General features: G+C 41.7%; 1 protein-coding gene across 4 annotated transcripts in view; it reads left to right on the top strand.

Moving 5' to 3' along the window:
• elp4 (elongator acetyltransferase complex subunit 4) overlaps nucleotides 1–24416 on the top strand; it is an 85097-nt gene that overhangs the window by 2185 nt on the left and 58496 nt on the right. For 3 of the 4 annotated variants that reach the window (XM_044209421.1, XM_044209415.1, XM_044209432.1), the window contains exons 3-9: nucleotides 3879–4000; nucleotides 5267–5401; nucleotides 6856–6992; nucleotides 9913–9997; nucleotides 13298–13486; nucleotides 16860–16968; nucleotides 19409–19515. In XM_044209421.1, the coding sequence (XP_044065356.1) occupies nucleotides 3879–4000; nucleotides 5267–5401; nucleotides 6856–6992; nucleotides 9913–9997; nucleotides 13298–13486; nucleotides 16860–16968; nucleotides 19409–19515 (884 nt within the window). The remainder of the gene's footprint in view (nucleotides 1–3878; nucleotides 4001–5266; nucleotides 5402–6855; nucleotides 6993–9912; nucleotides 9998–13297; nucleotides 13487–16859; nucleotides 16969–19408; nucleotides 19516–24416) is intronic. The other variant, XM_044209442.1, reaches the window with a different exon arrangement.

Genomic DNA, 24416 nt, shown 5'->3' with positions numbered 1-24416 from the left:
TGTTAAAACTTTTTTTGATGACTTTATTGGTTCGACCTTTATGTTACCCTCACTAATGCAGCATGAAGTCCCTGCTGATGGGCTATTTCCCAGGAAGTTCAATAACACATTTCTTTAGATACTTAATAGCATATTAGTAGATAGTATAACTATATCTACTGGTGAGTAATTTTGCTGGTCATTTGTTAAATTGTTATCAGACGTCGTAAGTCTTAAGTTATAGCTTTTTATAAATGCGCCAGGGAGCAATGTCCTTTTATTTGCTCTGATTGGAGTTGCAAGTAATCAACTACTGTTACAACAGAAGTGTAGAAGTTTTGTTTGACGTCGGTGCATTGGTGTTCAGAAAGATACGTCATATGTAATATTAAATACATTAAGCCTGGAAGACACACATATGCTACTATTTTCTTTAGCATTATAGCATTCAGCTTTTTGGCAACTCTTTGTAACTCTTTCAATCAAGAAGTTGTATAGATTTTAAATGACACTGTATTAACCTATTGCTGAAATGTAGCTTAAGCATACTATTCATATATTCATGTATAGCCAAAAAGCTAATGTATTCCCATAACTGAATTCAGTAAGACTTTTAAGCATGCCACAGCTAATGATACTGTCTGTCTGTTCTCAGGCTCTTTATGGTTAGCATGCCACTGTCTAGCAGAATGGCAAATAGACTAATAACCTGAAGGTCTCTAGTTAGAATCCCAGGTGTTAACACTTCCACTGTGATCCTTAATTGATATGCTCATCTGCAGATGTGTTACAGAAGTTTTCGGGAGTACATTCAAAGCAAGTGGGTTTTCTAGGGACATAAATGTCTTCCACTGTATTATTATTGTTATTATCATTCATCATAGGCTAGGATATATGCACTGGTAGACAGTAAGGTTAAGGTAGTCTTGTTTCCCCTTGAAGCTGTAATTTGTGTGTAGCAAAGGCCTATACCAACTGATGATATTGCTTTGCCCTTTAATTCACCCCCCCAATCGATGCAGGAGTCAGTGATTATACACTAATGCGTTCTTCCCTTCCATTTTGTGAATCAATGTACGGTTGGTTTCATCTGGTAATGAGAGACACAGTAAAGGTGAAATGCGTGTGTGAGCTCTCTTGTGTTTGTCTCTGAAAGAGCGGTATGTGTGTGTGCACACTGTGCTGTCTGTTTTGTTGTGTGGGTGGGGGGGATGGGGGAAGTTTGGAGTGTGTGTTTGTTTGTGTTTGTTTCAGGCAGTCGTCTCCTACAGTCTGCCCCTTTAGCCGTGATGGCCTGTTTGTGAGACACAGATATAAAATTATCAGACTGGTCGTTGTCTGCCTTTGAAGTGTCTTGAGCTGTCTGTCCTGATTTGTCAACCAGAGGGGGATCAGCCCAGTATGGCTGCTGTCTGAAGATCTCTCATCTCCTGTGTTTTTGTAAGAGAAGGAACAAAGCTTCCCAGCTCTTATTATGTTGACCATGTATGGTTTCATTCCATTAGTTTAAGTGAATGTGTTTTTATTTAATGTACCCATAATAATTACTATTGAATGTGGCCTTGTTTTACATGTTTAAATATTTCAAAGCTTTGAAGTGCATGTTGAATAAGAATTATCTTAGTTTTGAGCATAGTTTTAAAATTTATGTAGAAGACTAAACAAATATTTTGAAATAGTTCATCATAATTATTACTCTGACAAACTATGCTGGCCTAATAGTTGGAAAAAAAACATATTTATGCTTAAGTATAACTACAGGAGATGCAGTGAGAATGTATAGCAACATGCAATGAAAAGACATCAACACTGAAGTTACTTTATCACAATTACATACACTTCTATAAAGGTAGGTTATATTAGGTTGCATGACAATTAGTAACGTTCAGTTCAGATCCTTATTGTCCCACAAGAGGAAATTCTTCTTGCAGCATGAAAACATGAACACAATAAAAAACAACTGAAGACATTAAAAGTGCTATACACACAATGCAGAATACAATAAAATGTTTAGAAAAGCAAGACACTTAATGAAAAAGGACTTGAGCTCAGTGTCAGACACATGGTGTAATGATTTTTGAGATTGATCATCTTGACACATTGTATTTTGTTTACCTGCCATATGGCCTTAATTAATTTGAGCTGCTCAGTAGAAATAATAATACATCATAGACCAAAGATTCATACAAGGGGGATAACACTCTGACCTAGATATTTTCTCTCCTCCCCCTGCAGCTTTTGCAGATATGATTCAGGACTGTGGAACTCCCACTCCCTCATTTGAAGGCAAATTAAGCTGAGGCGTTTCCCCCCTTTACCAAACCTTAGTCAGAATAAGCAAAAAAAATAAGGAAGAAGAAAAAATCATCCCATGACTGTCCAGAGTGACTGATCTACCTTAAAGATATGACCGTCCCCCACCCCCTGTTGCTCGTATACCCCGCCACCTCCCACCCCTCCCTTACCCCCTGCCTTAACAGCCTAATGACTCCTGGAGGTTCCATTTGTAAGGCTCCCATAGAAACACAGCCACAATAGGCCCCATCTTGAGAGGGCCCATCTGGGAGTCTTTGTGGGGCCTGCTGAAAGCCACAAAGGCCTGCTGACCTAGAAACCCATCAATAAGAGAACAGGGAGCCCCACCGACAACAAATTGAAGACCCATGGAATTTCCTGGGCCATCCTAAGTCCGTAGGTGAGGACATAGACCGGGAACATGGGAGGGGGGAATTCTCCGGATGTTTGAGGATGACACGTCAGGATGTCATTCCCAAGCTGTCAGCTGTGTACCCATTACCTTTAACTGTCACTGCTGCCTTTGTCCTTGTGCCCACTGTTTGTCATTGTGTGGAGAGGCCTATGAAATCTTTACAAAATGATGATTGCGAAAGGAAGCAGCAGTAGCATGCTGGGTGGAGTTATGTGCCCTGCTCGGGGGGGTTCACGGTGATGATGCAGACTTTTTTTGTGGGTTTGGGGTGTGGAATGGTCGGATGGCTGTTTTGTGTGCACTGAGACAGGCTACCTTTGAGAAAGTATGTTTGATGTTTAGAATCACTTGCCAGTCCATTTAATGCTTGAGATATTCCTCTAAGTGAGACTGTAATGTCATCACATCAAGCTAAGAATTACCCCCTTCACCCCCTTGTATATGCCTTATAACCTACTTCTATGATAATAAATACACCTGATGTGAATGACACTAGAAACATGATAATGAAAGGATGCCATTGCCATCAGAATTCACACTAAAAGCAGAGAGATTCAAGTGAACCAGATGTCAGGAAGTATTTTGGTGACAGGCACAATCCTATCCTACTTCTGCTTCCTACTGTCAGTTTTCCTGACAGTAGTGGTACCTTTTCTTTCAGGGGGAGGGGTCAGGTGAATGCTTAAGACAGGTGTCTCCCTATCACCTCCGCTGCTGGTTGGGGATATGATAGGTGAAAGTGGACAAGAATACTGTTAAGACCTTAACAAGAGAGCTGAAGATGTCATCTCCACTTTGATAGTCAGGTCACACAGTAACACCTAGGTTTCTGTGCCATGTCGATTGCCTCTTCATCTGTTCACTACAAATGGTAGCCCGAATGTGGTCCTTATATCAATTACAGTCGGCAACTGTGATGTGGTCATGAACTGCTGGATCTGGGTGTCTGAATGAATGGTCAGAATGAGACAAGATCCAATGATAGACTTGAGGTTGATACATTTTTCATAGGGAAGATGCTGTACCTATTTTATCACTAAATCATTTCCTTAGGCCTTGCAGACAATGTTGGCAGTATGGCATTGAATGATTTTCAATGATTTTTTCAGTCTTTTGAGTGTATGTTTTTTTTTAGTTTTCCACTCACACTCAAATTCTGAATGCGGTTGTCTTTTGTTTCTTTTTTTAGAGGAGGACCGATATGATAGCTACTCTCGTATGATCTTAAAGTACTTCCTGGCAGAAGGAGTGGTGTGTCGACATGAACTTTTCGTGGCGGCGGCTCAAGATAACCCAGATGACATCTTTCAGGTATGAGAGGAGGTGCCGTCTATTCTGTAAGCTCTTAGGAAGGAAATTTGTTGTCCTGCAAAGTATGATTTTTTTTTCCCAGCTACAAGTCTTGACACACCATTCACAAAGAAGCTAAGATGGCCTTAATATGTCTACTTTAACATCATCCCTGTACAAATGCAGTACTGTCAAAAAGACAGTTTTGAAAAACTTTTATTTACCTTTTAGTCATTAGAAGATGTTGGAAATATTCTGCCTACTTGTAAAAGTAGTTTTTTGTCACAATATATTAATTAGCTCCTGCTGTACAGTATTCAGCCTGGTTCAGGCTGGTTAGGCCATGATTTAGGCGCACAGCTTTCCCCAAGATGTGTCAGGGTCAGCGGGGGTGTCTGAGAGGTTGAGGGTGGCATGGTTGTGGCATTGTTGAAATGTTTCCCGATACATCACTCTGTGAAGAGGACCGTAGCCCCAGAAGCTGACTGCCACCCATCATACAGGAGGAGGGCCTCTCACCCACTGATTGATAGTGGGAGGGGTCACAGCCTCACCCTCTCTTTACATATCAAAGGCTTATTAAGAGAGGAGGACTCCCAATGGGGATATATCACATCACTTAGTATTTTCATAGCTACATTCACAGTATGCTAATCTTCAGATGCGAAGGTTTTACTTTATGCATTACGTTAACATGCATACAAGAAACCAGCTTATTGGAAGAAAGGAAAGGTTAAAGCTGGAAATTATTGCAATAACGTTGACACTTAAAAACCCACCTTTACTTGCATCAGCTAATCAGTCAGATTTCCCTCCCACCCCTACAATGTTTTTGAATCCAAGGCTAGCAAGATTTGTTTGGAAATTTCTTTTACTGGTTGCACAGTGAAAGAACAGTCTCTCTTATGAGAGAGCTCACAGTGTTTTCTAATTGACAAAGCTTGACTTATTTCAGTTCCAGTTTTAGTCAAACTTTAGATCTATTTGTGTTTGATACAAGGACACAACGCTACAAGAATCTTTTCTTAATTGCTTCAGCACAATTAAAGAAACTAGGTTTGCTTTTCATTTACGTAACATTTAAAAAATCTGGTTATTGTTGAAAGCTGGCACTTAAGTGCATGTCCATTATGCACTGATGGATAAGACTACTACGGTACTGACCGTATTTGTAACGTGCAACGGTTGCATGATATTACACAGCAATAAGGATAGTTAAAATGTCTATTTGACTATTCACAATCAACATATTTTAACTTACTGTATTCATTGTATCATTTTGTGCAGGAACTCCCAGCTCCCATCTTGGACGATGTTGCTATCCACAAACCAGTGGAGCAGCCCAAGCTGTCTTGTGAACCACAGGACAGCTTGGATGCTATGAAGATTGCCTGGCGCTATCAGAATCTTCCAAAAGTACAGGTAATCGCATGACAGTTTATATTGTCTGTTATTATAATGATTGCAGCATATTTGGACTAGAATATGCAGTAGAATATAGGTAACTTTGTGATTATGCTACTTTAATTAAAAGTCCAACATGTGTCTCTGTTAAAGATGGTATGAGAAAGAACAGCACTGCCTCTCTGGTCTTAGTGGTTTGGCAATTGTCTCCACCGCTAAATCCATGAGCTTCTAAACTCCTTTGTGGAGTGAATGAGGCCTCAGCCTCTCCTTTCAGAGCTGGACCAGATTACTCACACTTAGCTGGCAATAGGTAGGCTTTTCACTGGTCCCCAACTCACATATACACACATACACACACGCCTGCACCCCTGCTTAGCCTGGGAAACAAGAGTACTTTGCAGTCTGTGCATTGACATGTCTGCTCGCTCAACCCTATGACTCAGACCTGCGCCTCTGTCTTCCCCCAAATCCCGGCCTTTCCCCCTGCTAGGGTCGGCAGCCCTACACTCTTTCTTCCGCTTTGAGGAGAGTTGACCCTCCCCTTCTACTTCTCTGCAGTCTCCCCCCTTCTGTCTATAATCCATATCGCTATGTGGATTAACAGCACACAGTGTTTCCCTGGGGATCCTCTCCCTCTTTCTCTCTCCCTGGAAACTTCTTTATATCTGTGTCCTTTCCTCACCTCTCCCCCTTTCCCTGTAAAATCGTCTTTACAAACCACTAGTAAGCCCCACCAGAGGATTTGCATCCCAAATTCACCCCCAGAGTCAACGCTTACTTTCCCCTTACACACACCTCTCCTGCCATAGCCCACTGTGTCGCTCTCCTGATGAAGACATCAGATCAAAGGTGAGACCATCAGGGCGGGGATGGAACGCTAAGCGGGTTGCCTGGCTCACAAAGAGAAGATGAGCCCCTGACCCCCCTGCCCTGCTGACCCCCTCGTCCCGCTAGGAGAGGGACACACCAGGAGCCCTAATCCAGATTAGAAGTAGATTAAGGGCCCCTCTAACAATGGAATCCCTGGTTTTACTGAGAGAGAAGAGCTAAAACTCTCTCTTTCAGCTCCAGGAAAACATCCGCCTTCCCCTGCGTCCCTGACATGTTTGCTTTCACAGCCAGAAGTGGACATTTATGTGAAGAAATGATTAAGAGTGTGGTCGTAGTGGTTATTTAACTTCTCTGCTGTAGGAATGTTGAGGAATGACCCATAAACAATGCAATTGCATTACCATAGTATTGTGAAGCACACTCATTTAACATATTACAAAGACAAATAAGATTATTTTTCTTTATGAATTGCTTTATTCTTATCTGAAATAGTTAAATGCACATAATTTGTTGTGAGGCATTCAAAGCAAGCAGTAGTGTCAGACAGGGATGATTGAAAATACATTTAAATGCTCTTCAATTAAAGGTATTAAGTGTTCATATGCTTTAATATGAGTTTGACATGTTGACGTCCTCAGAGTGCCCTGGCATCCTCATCCCGGTTCGGGCACTACTATGACGTCTCCAAGACGATGGAGCCAGAAATTCGCCAGGCAGCCAAGTGCCACCGCTTCTACCTCCCAGAACATCCCACCCAGTCATCACCCACACACAGGTAAAACGACAAGACATCATCCACAGAACGCATGGAAACCAATGAGACACCATCTGCAGAACACAGGCACACAAAAATGACATCATCCACAAAACACAGTTACACAAATAAGACATCAACCACAGAACACAGGTAAGCAAACATGGCATCATTCACAGAACACAGGTAAACCAACAATGCAGACAGACCTACGTAATTTAAAGAGCACATACTGTATAAGCCCTACAACCAGCGTGTGCATTAGAGAAAAGTTAGCCTGAGAGGAAGAAACTCTAGATTGAGCTCTCCCTAGGATCACATAAAGCCCTTTGCTTTTTTAAGAATTTAATAAACTGTAGGGCTGCAACTAACAGTTGATTTCATTGTCAGTTAATCTAATTGTTTTGTCTATAATGAAATAAATGTCAGAAATAAAAAATTAAAATGCCCACCACAGGAGAAACAAGAGCCCAAGTTAACATATCAGATGTCTTGTTTTGTGCGACGAACAGTCCACAGCAAACACATTCAACTTACTATGATATAAAACAGGAAAAAAAACAGGAAATCCCCCCATTTCAGAAGCTGGAACCAGTTCATGTGTGACATTTTTACTCGAAAAATGACGATTATGAAAATAATTGCTGATTAATTTTGTTTATCAGCAAATCCATCAATTAATTGTTTCAGCTCTAATAAACTGTATGCATTTATTACCTCTAGCTGCAGAAAAACATTACACTTTCTTAGTTTTGTTATAAATAGTTACTGAGATTCATCGAATTGCTTAAAAATATGAGAAAATATTATTCATTATAGATGAAAGCTAATGCAGCCATGGTTTTCATAATATTTAAATGAAATTTCCAATTTCAACAAAAACAGTGTTTTAAAAAAAAATATTTTAAAAACTCTATTTTTTTTACCCTTTAAACAGCTGATACATATCAGGTTCATCCTCTATTCTGAGTAGCTTGCCATTGGCCTAAGACATTCAGCCTCTTGAAAAGGTTGTGTATGTCTATTCAAATAAGGGTCTTGTTTGCTCAGCGTCTGTTTGATTTCTCCTGCGTTGAGTGTACTTAGGGTTCAGAGGTCACGCAGGCTCTTTACTCAGAGAGTGCTGCTGAACACACAAGGGCACACGAAGGCACACTCACACACACTGGGTAAATACAGCAATCTGGAGCACAGAGGATGTAGAGGAGGCTTTATAGAATCCCTCTTCCTTATTTTCAGCAAACAGAGACTGTTTAATAGAGCACCCATGCCAACACGTTGTTGTGGATATTCAGTTTAAAATATACATTTTAAGTGTGGACCATGATGTGGACAGTATTCGGTATTGTGCTAAACTTAGGTTTATCAGTTCAGAACTTAATAATTCCCATTAATATTATATAAATATTATAATAAAATATTTTCTCTATTGATGTTTGCAGCGTTGTGCGGCAGTCTAGTGAGTCATAGTGACACGGTGGTACTGTTGTGGCGTCTGAATGGGTTATAGATCTTACAGACATTTGGACAGCAAAACACTACACCTGCACCGCACCATTGTGCCCCCAGCCCCGCCCCAATACTAACACACAAACATACATGCACACAGACACTCAGCACATTACACACGCACATGTACCACACAAACTCCTAAGCAGGCTACTCCCCCTTGCACGTGTCCACAGCCCCATGTTGATACCCTAGCTGTTAAATTGCTCCGTTTCACTTGAAGGCATAATTGGCACAAATTGCTCTCTAGGTGATACAGATCCTGTTGTTTAAGACCAAGCATCCCCCTTCTCTCCTTCTTTCTTCCCTCGCTGAAAGAGGAACACTGAGATAAAGAAGCTTCCCCCTGTATGATCCTAATTAGCCGACGTACTAGCCCCTGTAGCTAAGCACCTAGACCTTTTTGGTACCTGAATGAGGGGTGCTCAGTAGGGGTAGCTAAAACACAATGCCGTCTTACACAATTGCTGCCAACCAGAGGCAACCTTCTGCTTATCTGCATGTCAAACCATCCCAGCCCCCTACCTCAGAGCAGGGGCATGGGCAGAGAGTCCAAGGAGGGTAGGTGTCCCTCTTTCACCAAACCAGCTCTATCATTAGCCCCAGCGGGGTCATGAGGCACCATTGTTGGGCTGAATAACTGAAATAGAGTACATGGATATACTTGGCACAAGTGTAATCAACACAAGTGTGTATTACTGTTCTTTATGCAGGGCCATTGGCGTGTGACCAATCTATGTTTATCAGCTTTTGTAGCCTGCAGGTCAAATTGACAACTGACATAGCAGCCCACTGTGACTCACTACAGAGTGGTCATTACAATGGTGAAGTGTTTTTAAGTGGGGGGACCTGTGTAAAAAGATGGGGTTAACATTCCTATTGGCCATCCCTATAGGCCCCTGGTGGGCTCAGCAGTAACCCATCCCTTGAATGTTGCAAGATGTTGCTCCGATGGTACTGTATGCACTTTGTCAGTGGTGCACATCTTACCCCTGATTAAACACCAAAATGCTGTTCCCTGTTAATTTTAGATATCAGCCCATTAATTCCCCCCTCCTTCTCACTTATCATCTTTGTTGTGTGCATGTTTGTGCATATGCACATCTCATCTATCTGTCTGTCTGTCTGTCTGTCTCTGCACAATCAGATCCTGAGGGAGCTGACAGAGAACCAGTCATGTTGTAATTTAATCAACCAAATAAATTAATTGGATCTCTTGATATGGATCATCTGTCTGCTTCAGTGGCTCCAGAAAAGCACAGTCAGGAGGAACATGCTGCAGTCATAGAGGATTAAGCTACTGTGGTGATAGGCTTGGCCCAGTTTTATCAAAATGGTTTCAATTAAAGTTTACACATCCTAAGTAACCCTTTTGTGTTTTCTTTCTGGTTGTCTCCTCTACTATGCCCACTCTGTCCTGTGCTCTTTTCAGTACCATTCTTGAGTCCTACGCTGCATTGCTGAAGTCACTTCAAGACGTGATACACAGGGAGGGCTTTGATGTAGCAGCCCCCATGGTAAGAACCAAGAAGTGAATGACTGCTTTGCATTTGTTTGCAATTCAGAGTTTTTTTGCCACATATTTTCTGCAACTACAACCTTCTTGAAATTTGTATCTACAATTATTGTCAAACCATTTTAACAAAACCAATACATCCTTTCACCAAACAGCAATCATACTGTGACTCTGTGTATACATTTGTGGCTTACATGGCAGACAAAGCAGATGAACAAGGAAAAATGTCCACTTTAGGCCACCAATCTCTTCATGTTACGTTTTGCCACCGCTTCAACCCATTCAACCAGTTGAGTTAGAGTGGAGTGTTAAAAATGTTCAAAAGTGGCACAAGTTTTCTTTATTGATTTGACTCTATATCTTTAACAAAAATCAATTATCAGTCCAATTTCATCACACATATCAATTCCCATAATCAAATCCACAAACTTTTAATTTGTTTGTGGTTCTGGCTCTCTGATTAACAAATCAAAAACATTGCTGAAATGCAGTAAGGCATGCAGTAAGCTGCCGCCAGCAGTGATGCAACACCAAAGGCAGGTGTGCATTTTTTTTCTGCATTCACTGAATGTCATTAAAGGTGAACTCTTTGACTTGCTGGTGCTAATATGTTCAGGTTGCAGATGTCTGCTTGTAGCCTCAGTACTATGAGCCCAGTCAAACTATTATGCATTTAGGTTATTATGTGTGATATGCATTAGAGGAGCATTTTTTAAAAAGAGATACCAGATCTGCATCTGTGACTCCAAGCTCTCCTGTCACATTCCAACCACCACTTGTCCACTCTCAAGTCTGTTTACGTCTCTCTCACCTGCTTGGGTTGGCCTCACCTGTGTGTCCCAGCTGTGTGTGTCTTACCTTTGACATACATCTTTTTAATAATCATCAATCCTCTACAGAATGCCAGAAACATCCATGGCCCCATCTGTTTTCAGCAGGGCCAAGTGTAATCTTGTTAACACTGTGATGTGCCTGTATGTATATATTTATATATGTGTGTGTGTGTGTGTGTGTATATGTATATATATATATATATATATATATATATGTATATATATGTATATATATATATATATATATGTATATATATATGTATATATATATATATATATATATATATATATATATATGTATATATATATATATGTATATGTATATATGTATATATATATATATATATATATATATGTGTATATATATATATGTGTATATATATATATATGTATATATATATATATATATATATATATATATATATATATATATATATATATATGTATATATATATATGTATATATATATATGTATATATATATATATATGTATATATATATATATATATATATATATATATATATATATGTATGTATGTGTGTGTATGTATGTATGTATGTATATATATATATATACACATACATACATACACACACACACACACACACACACACACACACACACACATATAAATATATATATACAGTATAAGTGTGCGTGTGTATGCGCACACCTTATTCACCTACATTCGGTGACCCCTCTGCTCGTCACCTGGAGCCACCTCTCCCCTCTGTCACTCACACACAGGATTTACCTCCAATACCCCCACCCTCCCTCCCTGAGCGCTGTCACTCACACGCCAGATTAACTGCTGACATCATTAAAGCAGTGTGGCCGCCTGACATGCTGTTGGCACAGTCCAGGAATGCAGATCGGCACAGAGCGACATGGGCTCTGGCAGAAGAATGCCCAATATGGGTGATAGTCAGTGTGTGTGTGTTTATATGTTTATTTGTTAATCTGCCATCATTGACTGGTAAAAAGATGTAGATTTCATATAAACTGTGTTGTGTAAATAACAGATTAGAACAAGAATTAATCTGCCTGTGTATATTTTTTGAGTCTTTTGAGACGAGTGAGACAGGGATGGCAGCAGGACTGTGAGTCTCTGCAGAGACTGGCTGGTGATTAGGTTGTGGTCCCAGTCTGCTGTAGCCTATATGGCTGGCCTCTGGTCCTTGGCTGGACTCTACTGGCACTGTTCCCTGATTTTTCTATAGGCTAAACTATAGGAGTTAAGTTTGGTCTCGCCTCCTGATGCCACAGTAACAGTCGTGTTACCACAGTTCCCCCCTGCTGGGCTGCAGACATAGAAATACATTTCTAATTCTAAGGCCCCCAAGACAATGTAGGCAAAGCCTGCTAAACAAAGAAAGGGCATATCAATGCTGCATCTCTGTACCTTTACTATACTAAAGTAGTGTAGTGTTGTGTGTGTGCGCGTGCCTTTGTCATTATTAGACTAATACTTTAGAATAGTAAGGTATAGAGATGCAGTGTTTATGTTGAATGGTGTAGAGGAGGATGAATGTAGAGTTCAGTATGAGAGTCCTCCTTTGGGAAACTATGAGCCAACTGTGAAAAACTCCCAGAAACAATGGGGTTTATTTTTCTTAGATGCCTGTGATTCTGATCCAGATCCAAACGAAGCTTAGGTCATACTGTTGGGAGAGGAAGCGATGGGGAGTGGGGCTGAGGAGATTTTGGGAGGGTCGAGATAATAGAGGGGGAGGGATAAAGGAGAGGAGAGGTTGGAGAAAAAAAAGAAAAAAGTGAGCAGATTTTAGGCCAGAGCTTTGTTAATCACTCTTGGCTCTCACCTCAGTAATCAGGAGTCATCCTGAAGAAACCCCAAATAAAAGGCAATTGTACCAAAGGTTTAAAACCTCTCACAGTTTGGACAGGCTCCTCCATTCTCTCAGTTTCAGTGATATATATTCCACCACTGTTTGGCCACTTTTTCTCCGTCTACATGAGAGTGGGTTACAGTTGATCTCTTGTGGTGGGATGGGGGGGGTTCAAGGGAAGGCACTCCACCCTTACCCAGGCCCCCTTGGCTGCAATGCATTGCTGTTGTGCCAAGAATGTGCTGGGGTTTCTGGGTGGCGGCCATATTGGAAGCCTGTCTGACAGGTCCATTGTGCGTGTGTCAGATGGCCTCTGTGATTGGGCAGTTGTGTCCAGTCACGTTTGGGCACTTTGTTCCGATCGTCTGTGCTGTTAAGCAGACTGTCCAGTCGCTCTCTCCCAGAGTTTGGGAATACTATTCAAAACAGCACCTTTCCAAAATAACCCAAAAGGAGTAATCTGTAAATCTTTAGATGCACTACGAGAACTTAAAATTAAATCAAACTATATTACTGCATTAGTATGTATGTGTGATTCTGTAGAAAATTACATATTTGCATGACTTTGTACACATTTTTAGTACTCCTGACTCCTCCTTCTTGCTCCTTCTTTCTTATAGTCAAAGTCACGTAACATCCTGCGAATTGGGCTTCACTCTCTTGGCTCGGCTGTGTGGGGTGATGACCTGTGTTGCCATGACAACCCTAGAAACAGCCACACCCTTACTACCTTCCTCTATGGACTGCGTGCTTTGCTAAGGTCATCGCTGTCAGTTGCAGTGGTTACTGTGCCTTCACATCTCATCCAGGTAAGACAACGTTTGACGCATCAGAACAACTCGGCACAGTTCATGATCATCAGCATGCACTTAGAATACAACGTATCTGATTAGCAATTACTGTCTGACCTAATAGATAAGTGATATATCCACTTTTTAAGGTAGTTTAACTTTGTTGAGAACAATTTGCCATTAGTTTCTGACATGTGTGGTACTGCAAGAATACCATGATATTCAAGGTTTACAAGGCATAACTGCAGAGAGTCTTTGCTTCCCTGTGTGTCCTAAACCACTTACCTTAGATTGCCACCAGAGGTATAAATACCGTGCTAAACTTGAATTGACTTGAATTTACAGATAATATACAGTTAGGATTTTTTGTGCGTGGGTTGATGTTTGGTCCATGTACTTTTGCGTTGTCTTGTTCATTAATGGGGTACAAAGTTTTAAGTCTTTTGTAGTGGGGTCTCCTCTTTACCCTGTGGTTCAGTGTCACCCTGGTATGACTGAGGCCTGTGAGGGGCCTCTTCCTCCACGCATCACTCCCCCAACAGACCCAGTCGAGTGCACACTTCATTCAAAGGCCTCTAAATCTGTTTGTTTGTTTGGGCTTGTAATTACTTGAAGCTGTACACAATGAGAGTGTGTGCCTGTGTATGCATTTTATTCTCTTCAAATATCCCTCCTTGTAGTTGTGTGTGTCTCTGGCTGTGTTTGTGTGTGTGTGTTGGGGGTGTGTGTGTGTGTGTGTATGTGTGTGTTTGGGGGGTATGAGTCCACGTACATGCGTCTGTGTACAGTCTGGCCTCTCAGTGTGAAGGTGGAGTCATCTGCTGAGGCATATGGCAAACCACAGCCCTCCCCCAGACAGTTGACCATAGAAGCACACTCACAAGAAAGCCATCTGAGACTTTCTACCAAAATGTTTTATCTTGCCTACACTTTGAACACTGTACTTCCTTATATTTCCTCATTCACAAGAGCATGGAAGCTACCTTATCTGTGATGCTTTATACAAAGATATAGGTCGATGCTTAACTTTCAGAACAGCTGTGTTGTCACAACATGCTCTGGCTCCAAGCCTATATGCTCAGTGCACAGCGGCATTGGCCTAGTCAAAAAAAGGTAGAGTGGCTAACTAGCAGATGTCAGCTGTGGTGGGAGCGGTCCCCCTGTCCCTCTCTGGCCTGGCCTCCAAACCCTTAATCTGTCCCCTCCCCCTTCTCCACCCTGGGGAGTGAAGTGAATGAGCAGGGGAAGATGAGGAGAGGGGGAAATTTTGGACAGAATCAGGTGTTGGGTGACAAAGCCAACATGGAGGTAATGAGAGGCTGTTAAAATGGGCATCTATGAAATGACCTTATGATTAGTTTAGTCTCACTTGATGTTGTTGTCATAAGAAAAGATTCTAATTGATCAGCTGAGGTCACCAAGGTGTGCAGGCTGCTCATTCTAAGTTAATAACAACAGTGTGTCTGGTATTTTAAGAATTGACATGTTAGCAGAGCTTCTGTTTGCCAGTGCCTTTGCTTAGATAATTAGCTTGGTTAACGGTGTGTGGCCTTTGGAAGACTGTCTAGACTAGTAGTAGTGGGCTAGCTGGGCGAAACCACACTGGACTCTCTATCCATTATTGAGCAGCTTGGGAAGTTGAGCAACTCACTGAAAGCCTCCTCACAAAAGTCCAGTGCCAGAATCCATCTGAAACATTAATTAGGCTTGTCCTAGCCTGGTCCTCCTCCATCATACTTTCTCCTGCTACCATCCCCACAAGTAAACACACACACACATAATGCATAGTCTTCCCTAAAATGCATCAATATACACCTTACCTGCTGCTCAGACTAAGGTGTCCTGACCTATGCAAATATTTAGACTCAGTCAGACTCAGGGTTTGGACTGAGCAGGCAGAGTTGTTTAGTTCTGTAGTGGGGCTACAAAATCCTCACTTTAGGTTCTTTTTAATAACCATCAACCCTCTACTCAACCCTCAATATTCAATTGACCTTTTGTTTACTTTTATTCATTTAAATTTAACGCCGCAACCAACAATTATTTACATGATCAATTCTTTTCTGATTATTTTCTTGATTTATCGATTAATCGTTTATTCCATGACATATCAACAATTCCTAATTGTGCAAGCACAGACTTTTGTTGCAGAACTCAAGTGACTCTTGTTTGAGCCCCTTATCAATTATAAATAAGTTTTTAAAAAGAAGATGTACAGATGTCGGGGTGAGCTGTTCCCTGATCACCTCCTTAAACTTGCGGAGCTGTGGAGCACGTGCATGTCTTACTTACGTCATTCTGCCCTTCTGCCACTGTGCTGAGCAGTTCTGTGTGGACACTTCGGATTCCTCTGACTTTGAAACTTTTGAGTCTTTGTCAAGGAGCCTCATCTTTGTATTTAAGTAAGCACAGAAAAATGATTATGGTCTAGACAGACTAGCACAGATAAAGTTTTAGCTGACCCTCTTTCTCGCAAGGACACTATTGTACTATACTGTACCATACCAATAATTTGCTTTAGCCAAACTCTTACACTGGCTTTAATTGCTGCATTAGAGTGACCTCAGATACCCTCTAAGTGCTGGTGGCCCTGACTTGTGGGATATGCATACTTTAAAAGTAGGACAAAAATGAAAAGGAAGAAGAAAGAGTGGGGAAAAGACATGAAGGCATGAAAACTGCATTAGGCGGTGGCAGCGAACACAGAGAGAAGGATGTGAATGATTCAGGAGGTAAAGGGATTAATAATGCAGGACTCCCTCTTTCCCTCCATCCCAGTGTCTCTCTCTCTCCCTCCCTCTTCTCCACTCCCTTACTCTCTGCCTCCACGCTTTTGTATATTTCTGCTTCATTCTTTCTATCTACTGTATTCGCCTCAGATTTGTCCTCTTGGTTGTCAAGTCACTGACCTAACCAGTAGGGGGAGCTCTCCTCATCAAGCCTCTGCTGCTTTCTCCCACTTCCCCTCTATCCTCCCCTGATGTGTGCGGGTTTGAGAGTGTGCACCAACTGTGAGCCTTTTTCGTAAAAATTGTTGTTTGATGAAGTAAAATAATTTCAACGTGTTGCCATTGATGTATGGTAATCTTTGTAGAGTGGTTGTAGATGTATGCCTGATGTAAGTTGTATGTCCATTTGCCTGCCCCCGACATCACCTGTGTAACCCCTATCAGTGCTCTTTCCCCTCTATACCTCATCACGCTCACCTAAGCCATGGGCAGAAATGACCTGGCCATGGGAAATGATGACCTAATTTAATTGCAACACTGATGGCCCGTCAGGAGGCTTTTAATTACCTGCTCATGTCTCCTCCCCCCTCTCTCACTCTCTCACTCTCTCACTCTCTCTCTCTCTCTCACTCTCTCACTCTCTCACTCTCTTGGTCCTACAGGACAGAGCTCTAATGGGCAGCATAACCAGGCTATGTGACAATGCCATAGCCCTGGAATCATTCAAAGGCTCTGAGAGAGAGACCAACCCACTCTACAAAGATTACCATGGTAAGAAGACACACACTCGCTTATCTTTCTGTCTCTTTTCCAACAAATACACACACATACACACAGGCAGTGCATTAAGGCTGGGGCTGGGCTGTGGATGGAGGCAGGGCAGCCCCCTCGCAGGCCAGGCTGTCAGTGCGTGTTAGTGTGCTGCTGCTCAATCAGACGTGCTCCTCAGTAGACAGGCCGGGGGGGATTCAGCTGCCACGCTGTACCCCCTCTCCCTCGCACCCTCACCCCCTCCATCCCTTCCTCCCCCCCCCCAGCAGAGCCTCTCTCCCTCTTGCCTCACCCTCTCTCCATCCCCAGTCCCATACCCCTGAGGCTCTGGAGCAGAGCAGACCAACACTGGGGAATCGATATTCTCACCATCACTCTTTCTTCCTCTCTGCCTCTATCTCTCTATCCCTCGCTCAATGTCTCCATGGCCAGCATGTTCTGCTAATAAATGGAGGGCAAGGCTTTCAGTAGGGGAAGAGGACACCGGTAAGGGACGATTAGACAGACGGAAACAAAGAAAGAGGAGGGCGGGGGGGGGTGGCAACATAGTTTGTCTCTGCTCTCCCGGTCCTTACCATCACTTTTCCTTTATGGTTTTACCATTCCCTCTTTCTCCCGTTTGCTTCCCTCTTTTCTATCACACTCTTCATGCATAAAGGTCAGTTTAAGCGAGTGGGTATTTTTAGCCCTGCCTCTCAAACTATACCACTCACTCTTGCGTTTTTCTCTCTCATTTTTCCCCTCCCTCCTTGGGTTAGACAGCCCTGGTTGTGACAGATGAAGGGATGAGGAGTAAAAACATTCAGTGACAGATTTTGGTTTCATCCAACAGCATGTTTTATTTAGATAACACATACCATAGTGATCACATTCCTCTGCATTGTAAAGGCAGGTGGCATGTGACCCCGTTCAACATATCTGTGATGTGCATCCTTTTAAAATAATAATTTTGTATTACAAAAATGCTCTTTGGAATTTGGTATTAATATTATTTGAATTTCTTGTTCAAGAATATATTTGCCCTCTGTTTAACCAGCCAAAGAAATTCTGGTTGGGTTATGAAATACATTTATGTGCATGATTGTTTTCATGTGTGTTCATGAGTGCAAATGCATCTGATACGAGTGTGAGAGTGCATGCGGATGCTCGTGCGTGCGTGTTTGCGGCAGCAGTTCAGGGCTGCTCAAAGCATGCTGGGAAGCCTGTCACTGCAAATCAGGCAAGGGGAAATCACCCAAGTGCACAGAGGAGAGAACCCACCATCCCCCACTTTCTCTGTCTGTCTCCCTTTCTCCATTACTCCCTCGATCTCTTCTTTTCTCTCTCACGCTCATTTATACCACCCTACTTCTACAGTACTTTTCCAGTTTTATGAAAATGTAACTTTGTGGTCACAGGAAATGAGATACGAAGAGTAAAAAATCCACCAGAGCTTTCTCCTGTCCTTTTCTTTTGCAGGAATTCCTAGCTTGCATGTTTGCTTTCTGTCCACTCTAATGTGTCCTTTAATTGGCAAATTTCCTTTACAGTACACCCATGCTCCAGCCAAGGCTCCAAGAGGACTGCCGATATAGAAATGTTTACACATATATGAAAACAAGTAATTTCTTTGGTAGTTTTAACAGTGATACATTTTATTTCACTGCAATACCACCATGTTTCTAGTTTCTGCCAGTGGAGTTTACCTACTGTAACTATGATGCTTATTGAGATGGAAAGATGGAGATGTCTGAAAAACACTGGTTTGTTAATGCCTGTCCCTCTACTTTCACTCCAGTTACTCAAGTAGATGAGCACAGTTTTCTTCAGATCAAATAAGGAAAAATGGAACATTGATTTTAGCGCAACATTTTCAAGAAAAAATGTAATCAGCAGGTGGATCCTTGAAAGCTTCCTTTTTAAGATGCTATCGCGCTTGCTTCAAATAAAAACAACTTTTTGTAGATATCGAGAAGAGAAAAACAGCTCACTTCAGTCATCACAAAAGTTATTTGAAATGTACAAAAATTAGGATACTATTTTAAAATTAGATTTTTTTTTAGCAGTTAAATAGATATTGCCTATTATGTGTAAAATAAATGCAGACGTACAGTTGCAAATGTATTTAACAAAGAGATCATCCCTATATGAAATTAGTTTGAGAAAACACTATGATGCACCCCTAGAAGAGAGCAACTTTCCTTCAAAATAGGTGTGTTGAGTATAATAATGTCTGTCTGTCTCCGAGGACAAGATCCTCTATAAGTTGTGCTATTTTAACAAGATTTTACACTTTAAAAAGAAAGCACACCTTTGCCTAGGTTGTTTTTTTATTGGCACAGTTTAACATAAAACATGCACATTATGGATAGGAGTGGAATATCTTGCTTGTATTTTTACTGTAGTTTTTATGCACTGTTCAACCCATTCAGTTTTAATCTGTTCTCACTGTCCTTCACAGGCCTGCTACATGTACGCCAGGTACCTCACCTGAACTGTCTAGCGAGTAAACTCCCTGACCACAAGGACCTGGCCTTTAAGCTCAAGAGAAAACAGTTCACTATTGAGGTATGTTGTCAAGGTTCCTCAGTATACCCAGTGGGTCTACCCTCTTGTTGTATTTTTAATGCTGTCTCTCAGTCAGATTTGTTTCTAGTTTTATTTTGTTGCCCCAATTTTATTCCTCTAATGTGTTTTTTATAACTTGCCATGTAACCATTAACCTAAAACAAGAGCTGAATTTAGATAAAAAGTAATTATTTATTAAGAAAACCATTACATTTGTTACCATTCATCGTATTCGTAGCAGTGCTGAAATTAAGTGCTGATGATAAAGAGAAGTCTCTCATGTTAGCCAAGTTCTGCCAGCCCGTGTTAACTTTTGTCTTTTATTGGGTGTCAAAATCAAAGGTGAAGCTATTGATTATACACTGTTGCTGCCACACTTACTCCAGTGTAATGTCAAGAGGGAACAGAGTGAGAAAAATGTCTATCTATATTCATTCAATATGCAATGAAAAAATACTGGTGCCACTGCCAAGTTAAAGGTATTTATATTTTATATACTAAAGGAGTATATCACCAGTCATAATATTGATGCATGGTCATTTTCCCGGCCATCCATGACAGACAAAATTGAAGCAACCGCAACAAACATGGTTGCACTATCAAAAACATTTTAAACCGCAATAGCTCTGAAGGGAACAAGCTTTGTACAGGAGGTGCTGCTTACTTCGTCTGGCAGGTCACTGTTCATTCACTCCCCAGCTGGCAACAGCCATGATCTGTTGAGAAAAAGGAGCAGTAGACAGCAGCTCTACCTTATACACTAATTTGAATGGCAGTGTGATCAGTGGCGTTTTTAGGTTGAAAAAAATGAGGGGGGCAACAACTACTTTGGACAGATGCAAGACCAGAAAATTACATTATTAGCCATTACAGCATGTCTACAAGGCACTGCAAGACTAAAATGAGACAATGTAAAAGCCATACAAATACTGCTTTCACGCTGAAGGACAGCAATAGCAGGAGAAGAGAAGTGGCATTTCGCACAGATGCATGTTTGAACTGAATGCGAGAGGGAGGAGAGCAGAAGAGGATTGGAGGAAGAGGGAGGGCATCCCCGTGAATAAAGGCAAATAAGTATGTCACTATTCACAAGATTAAACAGTTCAGCACCAGTGAGGTTTGCACCAAGCCTTCTATTCACTGCAACATCTAGCCATAACCATTAGAAAAGTGACCTGATGTAATAAGATTACAAATACATATCGTGCTATAACAGCAAGATAAACTAAAAATCTTTCATTCCACCAATTCTAAGCTCACTTGAAGATAAAGGATGCATGGCGGTTCTTCCTCTGGGCAAACTTTTAAGTGACTGGTGTTAAAATCCTGTAGCTTCTCAATCATCTCATTCTCAGTTGAGTGCATGGCCAGCGCATCAAGTTTTTATTCTCTTCAGAGTGGAGAAGCTCTCTTCTGACTCAGATGTTGTCATGGGAGTTGTTATTATGATTTTTAACAGCCCGACAGTCTCAGCAATAGCCTTGTCCAAGTTGTTTTCGTGGATGGATGATAGCAAAGACAGGGCCGTCTTCCCATTGAGTAGTGGTAAAGCGTGGTCAACTCAGTCTTCAAGTTCTCATTGTTCTCCATGTTTTTCTGCATAGTCACTTCTGGGGTAGGAGAGGATTTAACAAACTCTGAGTGAAAAAAAGAGCTGTCAACTACTGTAGCAGCGAAAAGGTGGTCACTCTGAAAATTGATGGTCAGCCTGTGAGATGATGATGTTGCATGCCTCTTTCATAATTGGTGCTGCATTTGTGACTTTTCTACCCGGTTTGTCTGCAAATCTTTCAATTTGCTGTCTTTCAACATTCCCTTTGAACCGAACAAGAGCACCACTGACTGCAGTTGCATCAATGGTCTGTTTTTGCTGAATTTTATACAATTTCCACTCATCGCGGTGGCACCATCAGATGTTTGTGCGATCAACTTGTCCCCCAATCCCTGAACCCATTGGCTATCGTTTGACAGCGATTTGGCCTCTGGGGGCAACGGCCAATGTTTCCGGGCTTCCAGTGTAGCCAGCAGATATCTGGATAACGGATATCCGTAGCCATTTCACGTTTTCCACACAGTTTAATACAGGTGATAATCCGACTGAGTACATATCTGTTCTCCTCACCTTGCCGGTTATGCTGCTCAATTCCCCGTTTGTATGCACTGTCAATTTGGGTAGCTATGTTTGCTCTGCTGAGCAAGCCCAATTTTACAGCGTTGTCTAGATGACTCCCGCTGCTTTCATGCTTGGGAATCCTCTCGGAAAGATGCTTGAGATCCTGAAAGCCTGTTCCTGACCAGGTATCATCCCCTCCAAATAACACACACGAGAAGCAGCAAAATGCCAATTTTTGACAAGCTAGCAGTTAGTCATTTTTTCCTGGAGAACCACTCCACGTTAAATCCGCAATTATATTCACCAGTGGTTTATAACAATATCCTGTGGGAACCAGGGCATTTAATTGTCATTTTTTTCTTCAAAAGGCAGACTTTCAAATTTGTACTGTAAAAGATAATCTTTTCCGTTCATGGTGACAGCAGTTCCTCTCTTCTTTAAAAGAAATACGAACTTCTGCTACGAGCAAACGTCAACAACAGTACTTGGCAAATAGCCAATCAAATAGCAGTGGGGCAAGAGGCAATCAGCCCCACCTGAATGAAATTTGTGCCATTCACTTTCATTGCCAAAGTCTTTGGGCATGCGTATTGTTGTTTTTCCTCACTCAGGGTACTTGACATTGCAAGTAAGGGGCTATACCCACATAGCAGCCTCTCTAGCCAACCACAATTTAAAAACACCATTTTAAAATTATTCTATCCAGCCACTGAACTTAAATAGTAGCATAATGATGAATAACAGCAGCAATCAAGGATGTTTTTATGTCATGCATTAATCCAGAATTATATTAATTTCTAAGTTACTCGGTACCACTAAAACCACACTTGTATCTGCTACCAGACCCCGACGCCTCTAATTGTGATATCCAAAGGACCTTTGCCGCATCTTCTGAGACACATTGAGTGAGGTCTGAGGGCAGAAATACATGGGGAAAAACATTTTAAGCCTGAGTATAGGACATATACACAGCACAGTACTGTATGGCCTTTCCATTTCTTCATTCATTGTAATTTATGATTCCTCATCCTCTTTCTCTTCCTGTCAGAGAAGCATCCATTTTTTTGCTTGTGTCACATCATCACTCTCCCTCAGAGCAATCAATCTGTCACTGAACTACCACTCTAGAGACAAATTAAGGGGCCCTCCTCTTAGCTCGGGCTCATGATTGGTCCTCATTACATTATCATTACCTTATCACACCCTCTGGTCCTTGCCTCTTAGTGAGTCCTATTGTCTCAGGCAGGAGGTGAGGGGGAGGAGAGGAATGCCAGCCCCCCCCCCAACCTTCTCCGCATCTACGGTCAACCCCTTCTTATTTTCTGCCAGCCTTCACTATCCTTCTAACCCTTTCTCCTGTCTGCATTGGCCTGCTCCCCCTCCTTTCTCTGACCCCCTGAATAGGCCACTCCAGTATAGATTTACAAGGTCTGTAAAAGTCAAGGTGGTTATCCTCAGTGGTCTTTTAATTAGCCACTGTATTGGGCAGGCCAGGGGGCCGAGGCCTAGAGTATCCCTGTAGCTCTGTGGGTCCTGGATACTGTGTCATATATCCCAGCAGCACATTGTAAAGACCAAGCTTTATCTGCCTTCCTTGTTTAAGGAGCTTTATTGGAGTTTGTTTTTTTTGTTGAATGGCAACCATACTCTTGTATTGCCCTCATACATAGTATTAAAAGAAAATGGATATCACTCTCATATAGGACTTTTCAAAATTCTAAAATGGCTGCGATTGCTGACATAAGAGAGTACATAATATGAAATGTCACTCACAATCCTTGGCCATGACACATTGTTATGTGTCAGGGAATTTCCCAGGGAACATTATATCATATCATCAGTCATGCATCAAATCTATCAAAACACAGATTAGTCATTGTAATACGCTATTACGTTCTCGTGTTGTGTTCACTGGCACTGTGATTGGTTGTCATTAATTTGTACATCACCTTAGACGGCGATGTCACAATGGTATGAGTGCATGTTGGTTCTGCGTCCCTCGTTGCAGAGGTGTTGCTTTATACCTGTGTATAAGGTTGCATGCAAGATTACCGTTGTGCTCTGACTACGTGGCTCATCGTATACTGTGTTTGACCTGTTGGTCAACTGCCTCGGTGGGCCACTGATTGACACATGAGATGGTGATTGGATTCTAAGCCCAGTGTCTGAAGTGTGACAGCTCACACCATCCCTGCTAATGACCTCATTTACTCAAGCTACAGGACTCCTCTGCCTGGGGCCACATAATACAACATTCTCTTACAGAGTTTTTTTCTGCAATGCTCACAGTCATTCTTCTTCCACACATCCATTGTGGTAGCGATAGAGCACTTCTCCTGCTTCTTTGCACTTCTTTCAACCTTTGACTCCTTTTCCATATTTAAAATTTTGTGAATCCAGCCTTGCTCTGTGTATCATATATCTGGATTAATTTGTGATGTGGTGGTGGTGAATGACAGGTGATTGACAGCGCTAGCTGCTCGCCAGTTGGGTCAGGCAGCTACATGTCACCCCAATTGTGCATGAAATCATGCTGGTAACTAATTTCTTAACTGCTGTTTGACTCATGCTTCTAGCACCTAGTGCCTCAGGAACGCGGAAAAGTATCTGTTTGCCAGCACATAGAGTACAGCTTTTGTCAATAACAACATGCTCTTGTTTTCAGTTATTTGTAATAATTGATTTTTTTATTTGATAGGTTTTAGTATATTAATTCCCAACACTACACTCAGCACCATCATCCAGGTTCTGTTGGTTCTGTGATAAGGTTACCATGGTAACAGTTGAC

This window comes from Siniperca chuatsi, linkage group LG1, assembly GCF_020085105.1.
Source record: "Siniperca chuatsi isolate FFG_IHB_CAS linkage group LG1, ASM2008510v1, whole genome shotgun sequence".
Lineage (NCBI taxonomy): Eukaryota > Metazoa > Chordata > Actinopteri > Centrarchiformes > Sinipercidae > Siniperca > Siniperca chuatsi.
This window is presented reverse-complemented; position numbering and strand designations above follow the sequence as displayed.